Source organism: Gopherus flavomarginatus, chromosome 20 (assembly GCF_025201925.1).
Source record: "Gopherus flavomarginatus isolate rGopFla2 chromosome 20, rGopFla2.mat.asm, whole genome shotgun sequence".
Taxonomy (NCBI): domain Eukaryota; kingdom Metazoa; phylum Chordata; order Testudines; family Testudinidae; genus Gopherus; species Gopherus flavomarginatus.
Window position 1 is genome coordinate 16,706,074 of NC_066636.1, and position 15,338 is coordinate 16,721,411.

Here is a 15,338-nt window from a genome sequence, read left to right on the forward strand (position 1 = left end):
AGAAGCAGACCACCCTACTCTTATTTCATTTTTTGTGAATCAGTCGGTGCCCCCTGTAAGGGATTACTTCTTAAAGTTTCGCCCTGGTTGGGGAGGTGAGTCAGTCACTTCAGTGTTGGATGTAGCTGATTTTGCCTGGGAGAAAGAAAGGGAAAGTAGTAAAAAGAAAGAGAAAAAGGAAGAATATAAGCTGATGGCTTTAGCTTTTCACGGCGGTGTTCGAGGCAAAGGCCGTGGCCGTGGCAGGGGATTCCAGGGTGCTCGGGGAAGAGGGTCCTGGCGACCCCAGCCATCAGGAAATTGTTTTCAGTGCGGACAGCCTGGTCACTTTAAACGTGAATGCCCCTGGGGACGCCCAGAGGGTCTGGTTGCATCCGCAGATGCTTACACAAGTGAGGAATACACCCCTGCACCACCAGCTCAGCCCATTCCCCAGGCCTGGATCAACTACGGGAAACAGCAGCAGCCGCAGCAAACTCAGCCTCCTCAATGACGGTACCCCGGGGGCGAAGGCAAACAATGTGATGGTCTTATTTCCTTAATGTCTTTAGCCGGCTCCTTTCTCACTTTCTCCCCTCCCAGCAAAGAGCCTCGTTTAACCCTTTCAGTCCAGGGACTGCCTGTCTCTTTCCTCATTGATACTGGGGCTACTTTCTCTCTTTTAAATCATGCCCCCTCTCCCTGGCTATCCTCTGAGGTTAAAACTGCGACTGGGGTGGAGGGCAACCCACAGTCTCTGGAACTCACTTTGCCTTTGAATGTTGTTTATGCTGATAAATGTTTTCCTCACCGTTTTCTTTTTTCCCCAGCTTGTCCGATCCCTTTGATGGGCCGGGATTTACTCTGTAAGCTTGAGGCTACTTTAACCTGCACTCCTGAAAGGGTAGGATTATTAATGACAGTGTTAGGAGATTCGGCCCCTACTCAGGGTAATTGGGAAACACCCCCCTCTCTCTCCCCTGACCTCACTGACTTGCCTTCAACCCTCTGGGGAATTTCTGACACTGATGTTGGCCTGCTCCTTTCGGCAGAGCCCGTAAGGATTCAGGTGAAGCCTTCCTTAACCCCCCCGTCAGTCCCTCAATACCCCCTGTCGCTGGAAGCCCGGGAGGGCATCCGCCCCATTATCGAGGGATTCATTGCACAAAAGCTAGTCCGCCCTCAGCGCACTCCCTGTAACACCCCTATACTGCCTGTCAAAAAGCCTCCTAAAAAGGACGGAGACCCTGTTCGTTGGCGCTTTGTACAGGATCTACGAGTTGTTAATCAGTATGTGGTCCCTCTTCATGCAGTAGTTCCTGACCCAGCTACTATCATCAGCCAAATCCCCTGGGATGCTGAGTGGTTCACTGTTATTGACTTAAAATCAGCTTTTTTCAGCATTCCTGTGCACCCAGACTCTCAGTATCTCTTTGGTTTCACCTGGGAGGGACAAAGTTATGTCTGGCAACGACTTCCTCAAGGCTACAGAGACAGCCCCACGATTTTCAGCCAGTGCCTCCGCCACGACTTGGAAGGTTTCACCAGTCCGCAGGGATCCACATTGGTCCTATACGTAGATGACATCCTATTAGGTAATCGCGAAGAAGCTGCCCTCCGCATCGATGGTAAGGCACTTTTATTATACCTACACACCAGAGGCCACAAGGTAGACCCTAAAAAGATTCAGTGGGTCTCACAGAAGGTCCGATATCTGGGCTTCCTGTTAACCCCAGAGGGAAGACAGATGGACCCAGCCCGCATAAAGACTATTCAAAACTGCCCTCTACCGAACACCAAGAAACAACTTCGAGGTTTCTTAGGATTAATTGGCTTCTGTCGCCCCTGGTTGCCGTCCTGCGGGGAGTTAAGCAAACCGCTCCACCGACTCACTGCTAACCTTGCTCCTGACCCTTTGCAGTGGTCCCCGGACACTATTCAAGCCTTTCAGTTACTCAAGGACAGTGTGGCCTCCTCCATGTCTCTCCGCCCCCCCAATTACAGCAAACCCTTTCACCTTTTTGTCCACGAGAGGGGCGGAATTGCTAGTGGTGTCCTTACCCAGCTGAGCGGGCCCCACCATTTCCCGCTTGCTTTTTACTCTCAGCAAATCGACCCTGTCGCTCAGGGAACCCCATCCTGCACCCGGACTCTGGCAGCAGCTGCCCTGCTGATCACAAAGGCAAAGAGCCTAACCCTGGGTCATTTTACCACGGTTTGGACCTCTCATGCCTTGTCAGCCCTTCTGCGTAGGGGCACAACCCAAGTCTTTTCGGCCCATCGTCAGCAACAGCTAGAGGCCGAACTCTTGGAAGACACTAACCTAATTTTTGAAAGGTGTGGACCCCTTAATCCAGCTACCTTGCTTCCTGACCTGCCAGTCCTCCAGGATCAGCACGACTGTGTGGAAGTAGTTTCCAGCATCTTACAGATAAGGGACAACCTGTTTGACGTGCCACTGGACAATCCCGATTGCATCCTCTTCTCGGACGGAAGCTCCTTCTATGTTGATGGCAAGCGTTTCACAGGTTATGCTGTCACCTCTGAATGGGACATTCAAGAGGCCGCCTCACTGCCAGGCAACTGGGGAGCCCAAGCCGCTGAACTCTATGCCCTGGCCCGAGCTTGCCAGTTGGCCGCTGGTAAGACCGTTACCATTTTTACTGATAGCAAATATGCTTTTGGAGTTGTGCATTGTCATATCCACCTCTGGAAGTTTCGAGGTTTCCAGACAGCTGCCGGTAAACCCATTCAGCACCTCCCCCTCATCCACAAGCTTTTGGACGCCCTCCAAAAACCCTCTGTCCTGGCTGTAGTTCACTGCCGGGCCCATACTAAAGATAGTAGCCCCGTTACCCGTGGGAATGCCCTGGCTGACGCCTCCGCCAAGAAGGCTGCCACCTTACCTTTAGCCATGCCCACATTGGCTATTGCAACCTCCTCCTTTACTCCACCGCACCCTGTACCAGTACCCGCTGCTGAACTACAATCGTGGGAAAGCCTCGGGGCCACTCTGGTCAAAGGGACCTGGCTTATGCCAGATGGCCGAGCCTGCCTCCCTCGCTCCACATACCCCGTGGCAGTTCGCTGGCACCATGATAAAGGGGGTCACTACGGCACGCACGCCCTCGTGGACACTATCGCTCGCTTTTGGTATGCTCCAGGCATTCAACCCTATTGCCTATCAATAGTGAAAGCATGCAGCACATGTCAGCGTAATGGACCTGCTCCGCCTCTTAACAAAATTAAGGGTGGAAGACCTCCGCCTGCTGCTCCATTTCAACATCTTCAAATTGACTTTGCAGATATGCCAAAGGCTTTTGGGAAAAAGCACCTCCTTGTTTTGGTTTGCCCTCTGACTTCCTGGGTCGAAGCTTTTCCTACTGCTAATTGTACTGCTGCCACAGTGGCGAAGATTCTCCTTAGAGACATTGTACCCCGTTTTGGCATCCCTCTTGTGCTCGACTCAGATCGCGGACCTCACTTTACTGGTCATGTCCTTGGCCGTTTAGAACAAGGACTGGGCATTTCACACTCCTTTCATACACCCTACCACCCCCAGTCTAGCGGGAAAGTTGAGCGTATGAATAGGGAACTTAAGTTTACATTGGCTAAATACTGTCAGGAAACAGGATTAAAGTGGCCTCAGGTACTTCCCTTGGTCCTGTTTCACCTTCGTACTCGCCCAACCCACGCATTGGGATTATCCCCCTTTGAACTGCTCTATGGACACCCCCCTTTCAAAGGCGGGGCGCTACCACGTGCTGATGTTTCACTATTGGGAGGGGATCATATGACCGCGTGTCAGTTTCTCTCCCTACAGGCTCGCCTTCGTACCCTTTGGAAAGCCTCGCAGTTTTCCCAGACCGTGCCGCTGGAGGAACAAATCCACCCGTTCCAACCAGGGGACTTCGTCTGGGCCAAAAAGTTCGTTCGTGACGACACCCTCCAGCCAAGGTTTACTGGACCCCACCAGGTTCTTTTGACAACCCAGACTGCAGTGTTCCTGGAAGGACGCAAATCTTGGATCCACCACTCCCACGTCAAGCCAGCCGTAGTGGACCACAGTGACGGACCAGCAGCTCTTGTCACCACTGAGGACACTGCCTTCGACCAGTGGACCAGCTTACCTCTCTCAGACATTAGACTTAAATTGACTCGAAAAAAATGAGAGGACCCTTTATTCTGACAACTGTATGTTTTTTTTTTTTATGCTTTTTTAGTTTATTTTCTGCTTATGAAGATAATGCTTTTATTAGATATTCCCACGAGGTTAAAACTCGTATTTTAGGAAATAGAAGTGATTGCTGGGTATGTACTCAATTTCCAGTAAATGCAGCACAGGGACTCCCCTTCACACCCATTCCCCTAACCACTGCTAATATGACTTGGATGCCACCGACTAGAATAAAAGATCCAGTCCAACCCAATCTTACATGGGACAAAACAGGAGTGCCAATTAACAAATATCTCAGGGTAACCAATCAAACAGGATCTCTGTGGTTTGTTAAAGAAAAAGGGTCAACTTTTGTGGGAACAAGTAAATGCAACATATATTTTAATGGCACCGCCTTTAGTAAAAATCTTGGCTTCAAGCCTTGCGCATCCCACTTATCCCATATGTGGATCCCTCACCCCGATCCAACCTTTTCAACTTTTTCATGGAGGGGCAGGTTTTCAGAGTCAGTTTTTAAAAAGCCCTGCTCAGATCTCGAGGGTGTCCAACTAATTGTTAAAGGATACACAATTGCCTTCTACAACTGCTCAAGCAGTACTACACTGCCCTTTGAGGACAACACTACCAAATTGTGCCTCTGCAGTTCACACAACGACCCCTCTGCGTTACCAGGGGAACAGTGGTACAACGGGTGGTGGGTTACCTCCTACTTTGAGAAATGGAATACCCAAAACGCATTATATGGAACATACTGGGTGTGCGGGCCCAAGGCTTATTATTTTCTCTCCCCTGATTGGGCAGGGTCATGTTATTTGGCATGGCTAGCACCGCCTTCTCGCATCTCCCTCACTCCCCCTCATTTTCCCCACGTTCGTAACATCCGTGAAACTGACAGAGATATTAATCTCCGTGATGGTTTATCCTGGCAGCGGTGGGCTGGTCACACTAGCTTGAAGGGTGCTATCATCCGTCTACAGGGACTATTAGAATCTTTGACCAATGAAACTGCAACCCTATTTGAAAATCAGGCCGGGGAAATGTCCCAGCTGCGCCAGTTAGCTTTGCAAAACAGAATGGCTTTAGATATGATGTTAGCAGCCCAGGGAGGAACTTGCGCCCTCATAAATGAAGAATGCTGTGTTTTTGTAAATGACACCTACTCTGACACTTTTCAACGTACCAAACACCTAAGGGAAATGGCTAAAAACTACTCCTCTGGCCAGCCACCTTATGATTGGTGGGGAGCCTTATGGAATTGGCTGCCCGGACTTGGGTGGGTTAAAAACCTCTTGGTGGGTGTTGTTGGGGCCATAGTAGTCCTTATAATACTGTGTTGCTGTATTCAGTGTGTCCCCTCCCTCATAAACTCATGTAAGTCAGTTTATTCTTTTCCCACTTCAGCTAAAAGCCTTACTCTCTTCGAATTGGCCCAGGCTGAAATTGCCAAGCGGCCCTTAAGATCTTGAAATAGGGTGTAGCTTTTTGATTAATAGTTATCTCAAAGCTACAAATGGAGGAATGTTGGGTCTAAACTTTTGGTGAACTTTGGGGAGCCAAAACACACCCAGACTGGCCGTCTCTGCATAATCCTTTCTGAACCCTTTATCGAACAAAGCACTGACCTGCAAACTACTCATGACACCCCCTTTCTCAAGTAGCCATTAGCCTTTATCTCTATGCATTTACTTGTTAAACTTGCTTTTCCTGTAAAATCTTGATTGATTATGCATGACCATTATCTTTTGTTAATCACTTTGTTTACTTCTGTGTATAAATATTGATGCTCACCCCTAATAAAGGGGCCACACTTAATCTAAAGCTTTGAGAGCTAAGGATAGTGTGAGCCCGTTGATCAACGCATTGGTGTCTGGTCTCTGACAGAATTGTGTGCCCCATACCAACTCCGCACGAACTCGGGTGCTGGAGAGGTGAGTGAGGACTTGCTTTATTACCTAACAGCTGCAACATGCTTTTCAAAAGGGGAAGGGCTGGAGTGTGACAGGAAGCATGGGAGAGAGAGAGAGTGTGGATTTTTGGAGCTGACACTGTCAGCTCCCTGCCTTGCAAGTTCTGACCCCCTCCTCCACCCCTCTCTCACTCACTGAAAGCAAATAGCCCTGTTTTTTCCCCCTCACAGACCAGATAAGCAGCTGCTCCAAAATGGACCCCCACCCCTGCTTCTCTCCTGGAGCCCCTTCCTTCCTCTTCTCTTCAAGCAAACACTAGCTGTGGGCATTCCAGAGGGAGCTCCCTGACTCTGCTGTTCACAGCAAACAGGAGCTGTGTTTGTTTTTTTGATAAGCAGGTCCCAGAGCCCGGAGTTCACAACAAAAATAAACAAACAGTTATCTTTACTTAAAAGGATTATGGGAAGGTTCCGGAGGTCAGTGACACAGTAGTAAGATTATTCCCTGTTTACACTGGCACCTCTTTATTCCTCTCCGGGAGGTGGAGTACAAGCAGCACTGTAGCCAGGGAGATATAGCACTGTATGTGCCTTGCCAGTGTGGATGGGGAGTGAGTTACAGCACTGTAAAGCCACCACCAGTGCTACAACTCTCCAGTGTAGCCAAGGCCTAAGACTAAAGATGGATTTAAAAGAAATAAGGTGATATCTCTGCAAATTTTGATGAGGATTTCTTCTCACAAGTAAAGGGCAAACATAGGAGAAAGCTTGATGGGAAAAGCAGACACGCGGGTTTATTAACAACCCATCATCACTAGCATGCAACTAACGCAGAGGAGGAGCCAGTGCTCAGTACATCATAAGAATGTTATTAAACCAGCATCATGTGCAAAGAAGATAGCAAACCCCCATGATTTAATCAAAATGGATGGTTAAAAGGAACTGGGAGGTTTTGGAACACTGAAATGGTCAATTTGTCTGACTTCATCAAGAATACCACCTGGAAGTAAAAAAGCAGGGGCAAAAGCCAAACCCTGATTGCAGGAGCTATACATGCATTCAAGGTCAAATTTACATACATGTAACATGCATTACATAAGACTGAAAAGCAAGATTTTTTAATGGAAAGGTGTGAAAGTAGAATGAATTATATTGTAAAAATAAGAATGGATTACAGAAATGGTGTATGTACCTTTAAGCAGAAATAAGAAATGTTGAAATACAGGCATCAGGAAAAGAAACATTAGGCATAAACAATGAGTCCACTTAAGCTAATGGCGAAACATTAACGGAAGATCAGTAATAGTTAATAAGGGAAATAAGATATGCATGTCTCACCCAGGTAAACTTATCAGATTCTGCTTCCTTTGTTACCCTGTTAATTTCTCTGTATAAATAAGATAGTTTGTGTCTTGCATGGTGCTCATATTATCTGAATGTATTAGCGGAGCGCTGCGCTAATAAAACAGAGTGGTCCTGACAAACTGAGTCCTGAGTCTAACTTTGACAGAGGCTACCTTAAAAAGGATGCTGGCAGGTCAGCTTTGACCCAGAAATTAAACAAGCACAAATGGTTTGTTTGTATTTCTTTAAAAAGTAAGTTTTAGAAACTAAAATCACAAATTTCCATTGATTTTTAGAAATTCAATGGAAACGGGCAGGGTTTAATGTTTTTTAAGTGACCAGCAAAAGGGGAAAATGTGTTTGATTGTAAAGAAGAAACAATGCACAAGAAAGGCCTGAATTGATCTGTGTTTTAATAATGGGTTTTGTATTTTTGCTTGTTTTTTTACACGAGAGATTAGAGCTTTTGCTCAACAAACTCACTGATTCACTAGAGAATTAACCGGATTTTGACATCAATCAGAGCTATTGAAAGGAAATGATTGTTTCCATGACTTCCACTTCATTAACCTGGTGACTTCTGATCCCTCTTCTCCGGAATGGTTGTTGATTCCCTCCATTCTTCATTTATCCACCCTCAACATTTTTCACTCCTTCCATCTGAAGGTCCTCCCTGCCCTTCCCTTTTCCCCCCACCCCCCATGCTCACCCTCAACATCTGCTTCCTCCACTCCTGTTCTTGCATTGTAGTGTGTTCCTGGCAAAACCGCTACGACCAGGCTAATTCCATGCCCTGCAAATTCATTCTCTCCTGTTCTACCATCTTCCTACATGAACCACGCTGCTACTCCATCTTAAATGAAACCCATGCCTCCAATCCCAGCTGCCATTTCACCACTTTTGGGTATGTCTACACTGCAAACTATTCTTAACTCAGATTAGCTAACTCAGGATAAAATAGCAGTGAAAACACAGCTACACAGCATGTGTTAGCATCTGGAGTTAAAGTCTATAAGGCAAAATGAAATTGCACTGCTAACCCAAGCTAAAAGACAGGTTATTGTGTCTTTATTATTTAAACCCAAATTAGCGAACCTGAATTAAGAATAAACTCTCCCCCGCCCCCGCAGCAGTGTAGCCCTATCCTTTGACTGATGCCATGGCTACACTGGCGCTTTACTGCGCTGCAACTTTCATGCTCAGGGGTGTGAAAAAAAACACCCTCCTGAGCACTGCAAGATACAGTGTTGTAAAGCCTCAGTGTAAACAGCGCTGCAAGCTACACCCGTAGAGGATGTGGAGTACGTGCAGCGCTGGGAGAGCTCTCTCCCAGCGCTGGCACTGCAACCACACTCGAAACGTCAAAGCACAAATGTAGCCATACCCTCAATCCCCAAACCTTCCTCTCCTCCTGCATCTCTCGACACTGGATCTTATCAATTTCTTCCCAGGAAAAAACAACAAAAACCTGACATGACCTTCCCTCTCCCATCTGCTTGCCTTTTCTTTACCTACCCCTCCACCTCACAACTCTCCCCTCCTCCCTGATCACAGATAGAAGTTTCTTATCTTCTTTCCTTCTCCAGCACCTCCACTTGCCTCACTGACTCCATCCCACATGCCTCACACCCACTCTCATTCTCTCCCTTACTCTTCTCCCACTGTTTCCTCTCACAATACAAACGTGAGTGAGTCTCTCCTATCTTAAAAATGCCCACCCTTCTCCCTCTATTACCATATCATCACGCCTCCCCCTTTTCTCTCTAAACTCATTGAATACATGATCTACAATCCCTGGCAGGAATTCCTCTCTGCCAATTCCATCCTAGACCAGGAAAAGCACTTTGGGGAAGGGAGAAGGCAGCACCTTGCAGGGCCTATAGCTACCCCAAAATTTGCCTTAGCCCTCTCCCCCACCCCCGCCCACTGCCAGCAGCTGCCTTTCTCTGGCCACCAAGCTCTGAAGGTAGAGCAGAGGCTGCTGGCCAGGCATCCAGCTCCAGCAGCATTGGAGAATTAAGGCCAAGTGCAGGGCCTGAGAGTAGCCCACGGCCTGTATTTCCACTAGCTGGGACATGATGCCCAGGGTAGGTGAAGGGCTGGAGCTCTCCACAGCAGCCAGGACTGACTCACTCTGGCCTGGGCTCCCGGACCCTGACCCCCACAATCACTGCTCCTCGAGGACTCTGCTGGCCCTGAAGCCAGGTCCTCACACCCAAGCAGCTCCTGCCAGCTGCAAGCAGCCAGTGCCAGATTCAGACACCCTTTTGGGTTGAGAAGACTCCAGTTCTCTCATCCTCCAGCAAGGACAGGGACCACAAGACTTGATATTCCTAATTGTAAAAGCAAATGAAACTTTACATTTGGGCTGGTCTTATACATCGTAAAAGCAGCACAAAGGGAACAACAGCTTTAAATAAACAAAGCTTTTCCAGCACTATTTGCAATCCAAACATATGAAGTCCATGCATCTGACTGCAATGGGTATTCACCCATGAAAGCTCATGCTCCAATACGTCTGTTAGTCTATAAGGTGCCACAGGACTCTTTGCTGAAGTCCATGAAAACACTGGAACAATGACAGAAAGGGCTACCCAAAAAAATACAACTAATTTTCATTGTTTAAGTGCAAGAGGTGAATAACCTCAGTGGTGAAAACCGAACTGGATTTCTAGAGTGCTTCCACTTTCCTGAGTTTGAGATGTTCTTGTTAACACAGGAAACGAGATTTGTTTAGCAGCATCTATGATTTGTGACTTTTAACTGGGTCTCCAACTGTGAGTACCCTGAAAACAGAGCCTCCTGCAATCAGTATGCCTGCACAGGCCCCTCTGCATGCTTCTGATAAGGGATCAACAGCCTTTTCAAACGGTGTTTAACTCACAAGGAAAAAAAACTTCTTCCCCCATTCAGACCAAGCAAAAATTCAGAATGAAGCAGCGCTAAAATCCACCTCCACCCTCCCAGGACTTAAATCTGCCCAGAAGGGCCCTGGCGAGGGCTTTACGGAGGTTCAAACTCCAAGCACCAAATGTTTAACACAATCCTCAAACCCCAAAGGCAACACGGGCCAACAGAGTGGGGACTCGGCTGAGAAAAGGCGGCTCCGCAACAAAACCAACGAGCTGTACAGTAAGGAGCGAGAGCCGGGAGCGCAGGAGCCCGGGGCAGCCCCAGGGTACTGGGGTCCCAACATCTCAGAGAGACACAGACAGCGAGCCCCATGTACCCCACCGCCAGGATCGTGCCATGCAGACACCCCCAGCGGGATGAAAAGTGAAGCTCCTGAACTACCTCCGGCCCCCGCCTCACTGCCCCCCCTTCCTGTACCCTCCCCCCGCCCGCCTCACTGCCCCCCCCGCCTCCTCTACTCCCCCCCCGCCTCACTGCCCCCCCTCCTCCTCTACTCCCCCCCGCCTCACTGCCCCCCCATTCCTGTATCCTCCCCCCGCCCGCCTCACTGCCCCCCTCCTCCTCTACTCCCCCCGCCCGCCTCACTGCCCCCCCTTCCTGTACCCTCCCCCCGCCCGCCTCACTGCCCCCCCTTCCTGTACCCTCCCCCCGCCCGCCTCACTGCCCCCTCTCCTCCTCTACTCCCCCCCCGCCCGCCCCACTGCCCCCCCTCCTGTACCCTCCCCCCGCCCGCCCCACTGCCCCCCCTCCTCCTCCTCTACTCCCCCCCGCCTCACTGCCCCCCCATTCCTGTACCCTCCCCCCCGCCTCACTGCCCCCTCCTCCTCTACTCCCCCCCGCCCGCCTCACTGCCCCCCCTCCTCCTCCTCTACTCCCCCCCGCCCGCCTCACTGCCCCCCCTCCTCCTCTACTCCCCCCCCGCCCGCCTCACTGCCCCCCCTCCTCCTCTACTCCCCCCCGCCCGCCTCACTGCCCCCCCTTCCTGTACCCTCCCCCCGCCCGCCTCACTGCCCCCTCTCCTCCTCCATTCCCCCCCGCCTCACTGCCTCCCCATTCCTGTACCCTACCCCCCGCCTCACTGCCCCCCCTTCCTGTACCCTCCCCCCGCCCGCCTCACTGCCCCCCCTCCTCCTCCTCCTCTACTCCCCCCCCGCCTCACTGCCTCCCCATTCCTGTACCCTCCCCCCCGCCTCACGGCCCCCTCCTCCTCTACTCCTCCCCCGCCCCACTGCCCCCCCATTCCTGTACCCTACCCCCCGCCTCACTGCCCCCCCTTCCTGTACCCTCCCCCCGCCCGCCTCACTGCCCCCTCTCCTCCTCCATTCCCCCCCGCCTCACTGCCCCCCCATTCCTGTCCCCTCCCCCCCGCCTCACTGCCCCCACTTCCTGTACCCTCCCCCCGCCCGCCTCACTGCCCCCCCTCCTCCTCTACTCCCCTCGCCCGCCCGCAGCCGCCCCCGCGGCACTGCCCCTACCCCTTCCTGTGCCCTTCCCCCACCCGGCTCACTGCCCCCCTCCTCCTCTACTCCCCCCGCCCGCCTCACTGCCCCCCCTTCCTGTACCCTCCCCCCGCCTCACTGCCCCCCTTCCTGTACCCTCCCCCCGCCCGCCTCACTGCCCCTACCCCTTCCTGTGCCCTTCCCCCACCCGGCTCACTGCCCCCCTCCTCCTCTAGCCTCCCCCCGCCCGCCTCACTACCCCCGCTCCTCTACTCCCTGCGCCCGCCCGCCTCACTGCCCCCCTCCTCCTGTACCCTCCCTCCGCCCGGCGCATTGCCCCAACCCCCTCCTCTACCCTCCCCCCACCAGCCTCACTGCCCCGCCCTCCTCCACCCCCTTGCCCGCCGCGCTGCCCCTATCCTCTCCTCCCCGCCTCGGTCTCTTACCGCCCAGCCCCCTCCCACCGTTGCCCCCACTCCCCGCCCCGGCGCGGCACTCACAGGAGCTGACGCTCAGGAGCAGTAAGTGGATCCAGCCCCACGCCCCGGATCCAGCCATCGCCGCGCACCCCGCTGCCCACGGAGCTTCGAGAGGCAACACCCGCCGCTGTCTGACTGAGCCCCACCCGGCCCCGCTCACCGCCCGCAGGTGAGGCCCCGCCCTGCGCCAGGTGAGGCCCCGCCCTCTGTGCCCCCATTGGCTCCGGGCCCACGCCCACCGCCCCGTGAACCCCACCCCCAAGTGCTGATTGGATTCCAGTACGGTGTCGTCAGCCGACAATATAGACACCGTGTGCCCTGACTGGCTATCACACTTACAGCTCCGCCCTGACTGGCCCCCGTGAATTCACTCCCCGCCCCAAGGCCCTCCCCTCCCCTGACAGGACTCTCCGGTTGCCATGGTGATGGAGGCCACAGTCTGCTCGACTGTCCCAAAGAACGCGACCCCTGCTCGGCGCTGATGGGGGCGGGGCTGCACCCAGGGACTGAGGCCCCCCCCAAATCAGAGAGGCTGCTGGGAGAAACCTCCCCCCCTCCGCCCTACCCCCAGCCCAGCTCACCCCCCACCCGTGCCCTGCACCCACCAGCCTCCTGCCCACAGCCCAGCTCAGCCCCCTCCCTGCACCTCCCCGTGGCTCAAGGTTCCCCCCCAGTCCCTGCACCCAGGCTGAGCCCCACACACACACCCCCCCCATGGCCAGGAGCCCGTCTGACCAGGTCAACTCCCTCCTGCATCACCCCAGCCAGCCTTCCTCCCCAGCCCCTGTGGCCTGGCCCAGCTCACTCCCCACCCCATGGCACCCCCTTCTAGGGTGACCAGATAACAAGTGTGACAAATCGGGACGGGGGTGGGAGGTAATATGTACCTACATAAGAAACCCCCCCAAAATCAGGACTGTCCCTATAAAATCACCCTGCCTCCTTCCCAAGCCCTGCCCCACTCCCTGCCCCTTGTGGCCCAGCGCCCTGCCCTGCCGCCTGGTCTTAGTGTGACAGGGCGGCCTGAGGCTGGATGCTGGGGAGAGACTCCTCCCCCTCAGGCTCTGGCCCTGTCTCCATTCGGGGCCCCATGAGCGGGTCTGAGCCTGGCAGTGCAAACTGAAGTCCCAGGTGGCAGCAACAGTTTCACCAGGAGAGCAGGAGAAACAGCATTTCCCTCCCCCCCAGGGAATCCTGAGATTTGGGAAATGTTATCCACAGAACGGAAAGTCCGAACACAGTATATACCAATAAGAGGAGTTCTTTTGCTGCTATCGTTAAGCTCTCAAACGACGTGAGCTATACCAGCAAGAGTGGTCTACATGGTATGGGTGGCCAGCATGGCTACGTCAATTGGGACGTGAATTTTTTTCACACTCATAGCTATGCTGGCAAAACTGTTTAGTGTAGACACAGCCTTAGTCTCCTAAATCATTTAAGTGCTTTTGAAAATGTTATCCCCAGGTCTAATTGACTGCAGCTAAATCGATCTGAGGAATATTTATATCGGTTTAAGGGTGTCCACTCAGCCTCATGCACTGGGTTAACAAAGCAAACATAGTTTTCATTACACCTCATTAAAACTACAATTTTGCATGTCTCTTCCCCTCTTTCTCTCTCTATCCCCATCTTCCGTTTTCCATATTCCTGTCATTCTTTCTCTGTGCTCCCCCTGTCCACCGCCTTTTAGGTTCGCTACCAAAGGCCGTGGCATTATAATTCAGATGCTTAAGCAGCCTCATAAAAATTGGTCCATCATTTTTATTAACAATGGAAACGCCCTTTCCTGGCCTCCCATCCCCCCCTGCAATTAAAAAATGGGTTTTCCTCAACTTTGCAGAAGAACCCACACCTCGGAGTGATGTAGCTGTGCTGATCTAGCTTCCCACCCAATAACACAATATTGCATTTCACTCCTGCCCCAGGTACTAATGTTACATATGCCTTGTGTTATCCCATTGGTTTCCATTAGCCAGCTCCAGTCAGCCTGATTCAGAGAAAGGTGGAGGGAGTCGGGCTTGCAAAAATTCAGACACTGTTTTTCTTCTCTGTTACTCTGTGTGTCCCTACAAGGTGTGTTGATTAGTACAGTATTACTTGTGGTGACCTCCTGGGTACTGTGGACATTGTTATCACTAGTGGATGTATAGGGTCCTTCGTTTTCAAATTTTATTGTATTTACTTTTTCCTGGGAATTGATCAGTGTTTATTACCACAACAACAAAACCAGGTGAAATTCAGTGCAAAAAACTTCTAATAATTTTTCTGGGTAAATGGGGTTTATTTTGGTGGTCTGAAAGGCAGGGGGCAGGGGGGAAGTATTCAGTAGATTAATGCTTTGAATTCAGTTCATCAATTTGGTTTGCTGCAGAACTAAAACACAAGACCTGTCCCTGCTGTTCCTAGGCGGACATGCGGCAAGCAGGTCTGCATGCTGCCCCTGCCCCACCTTGAGCACTGGCTCTGCAGCTCCTATTGGCCGTTGTTCCTGGCCAATGGGAGTTGCGGAGGCAACGCCGGCGGATGGAAGCAGCGCGTAGAGCCGCCTAGCCATGCCTCCGCCTAGGATCAGCAGGGACAGTTGGCCACTTCCGGGGAGCCACACGAAGCCAGGTGGGGAGCCTGCTGGCCCTGCACCAACCAGAGCATAAACCAGACTTTGTATGAAAATTAGAAATGGTTTATAGGGGTTTCCAGTTGGTACAGGGCCTGAGAACACAGATTTTACTGTACATTTAACAATTGGGCCACACAATTTGCAGCACATACATTCAACTTCATCCTTTTCTCCTGTTTTTGTTTTTTTTAAAACTTTCAAATACTTCCTTGTGTTCTGAAATGTATTCTGACACAGATTTTCATTTTCTTCCCATTTTAGTGTGTCAAATCTTTAAACCGTTATCTGCTAACAGCTTGAAATATGTATGTGGTGGGCGTGAGATTCATCAGTATGTTCAGATGCGCACGCACTTCAGAGCTTGCGTGCATGCCTGTTTGTTTATTGTGTATCTTCTAGACTGGTGGTTCTCAAACTTTTGTACTGGTGACCCCTTTCACATAGCAAGCCTCTGAGTGCGATCCCCCCCCCATATACATTAGAA

At 51.7% G+C, this 15,338-nt stretch overlaps 2 protein-coding genes across 3 annotated transcripts in view; both read right to left on the reverse strand.

Moving 5' to 3' along the window:
- The window catches only part of LOC127037817 (junctional adhesion molecule A-like), a 49,467-nt gene extending 37,062 nt beyond the window's left edge, over positions 1-12,405 (reverse strand). Inside the window, exon 1 of the mRNA XM_050929928.1 lies at positions 12,259-12,405. Within this exon, the coding sequence (XP_050785885.1) occupies positions 12,259-12,316 (58 nt within the window). The 5' untranslated portion in view covers positions 12,317-12,405. The remainder of the gene's footprint in view (positions 1-12,258) is intronic.
- The window catches only part of LOC127037846 (thiosulfate:glutathione sulfurtransferase-like), a 77,954-nt gene that overhangs the window by 37,062 nt on the left and 25,554 nt on the right, over positions 1-15,338 (reverse strand). The gene's annotated exons all lie outside the window — the stretch shown is intronic.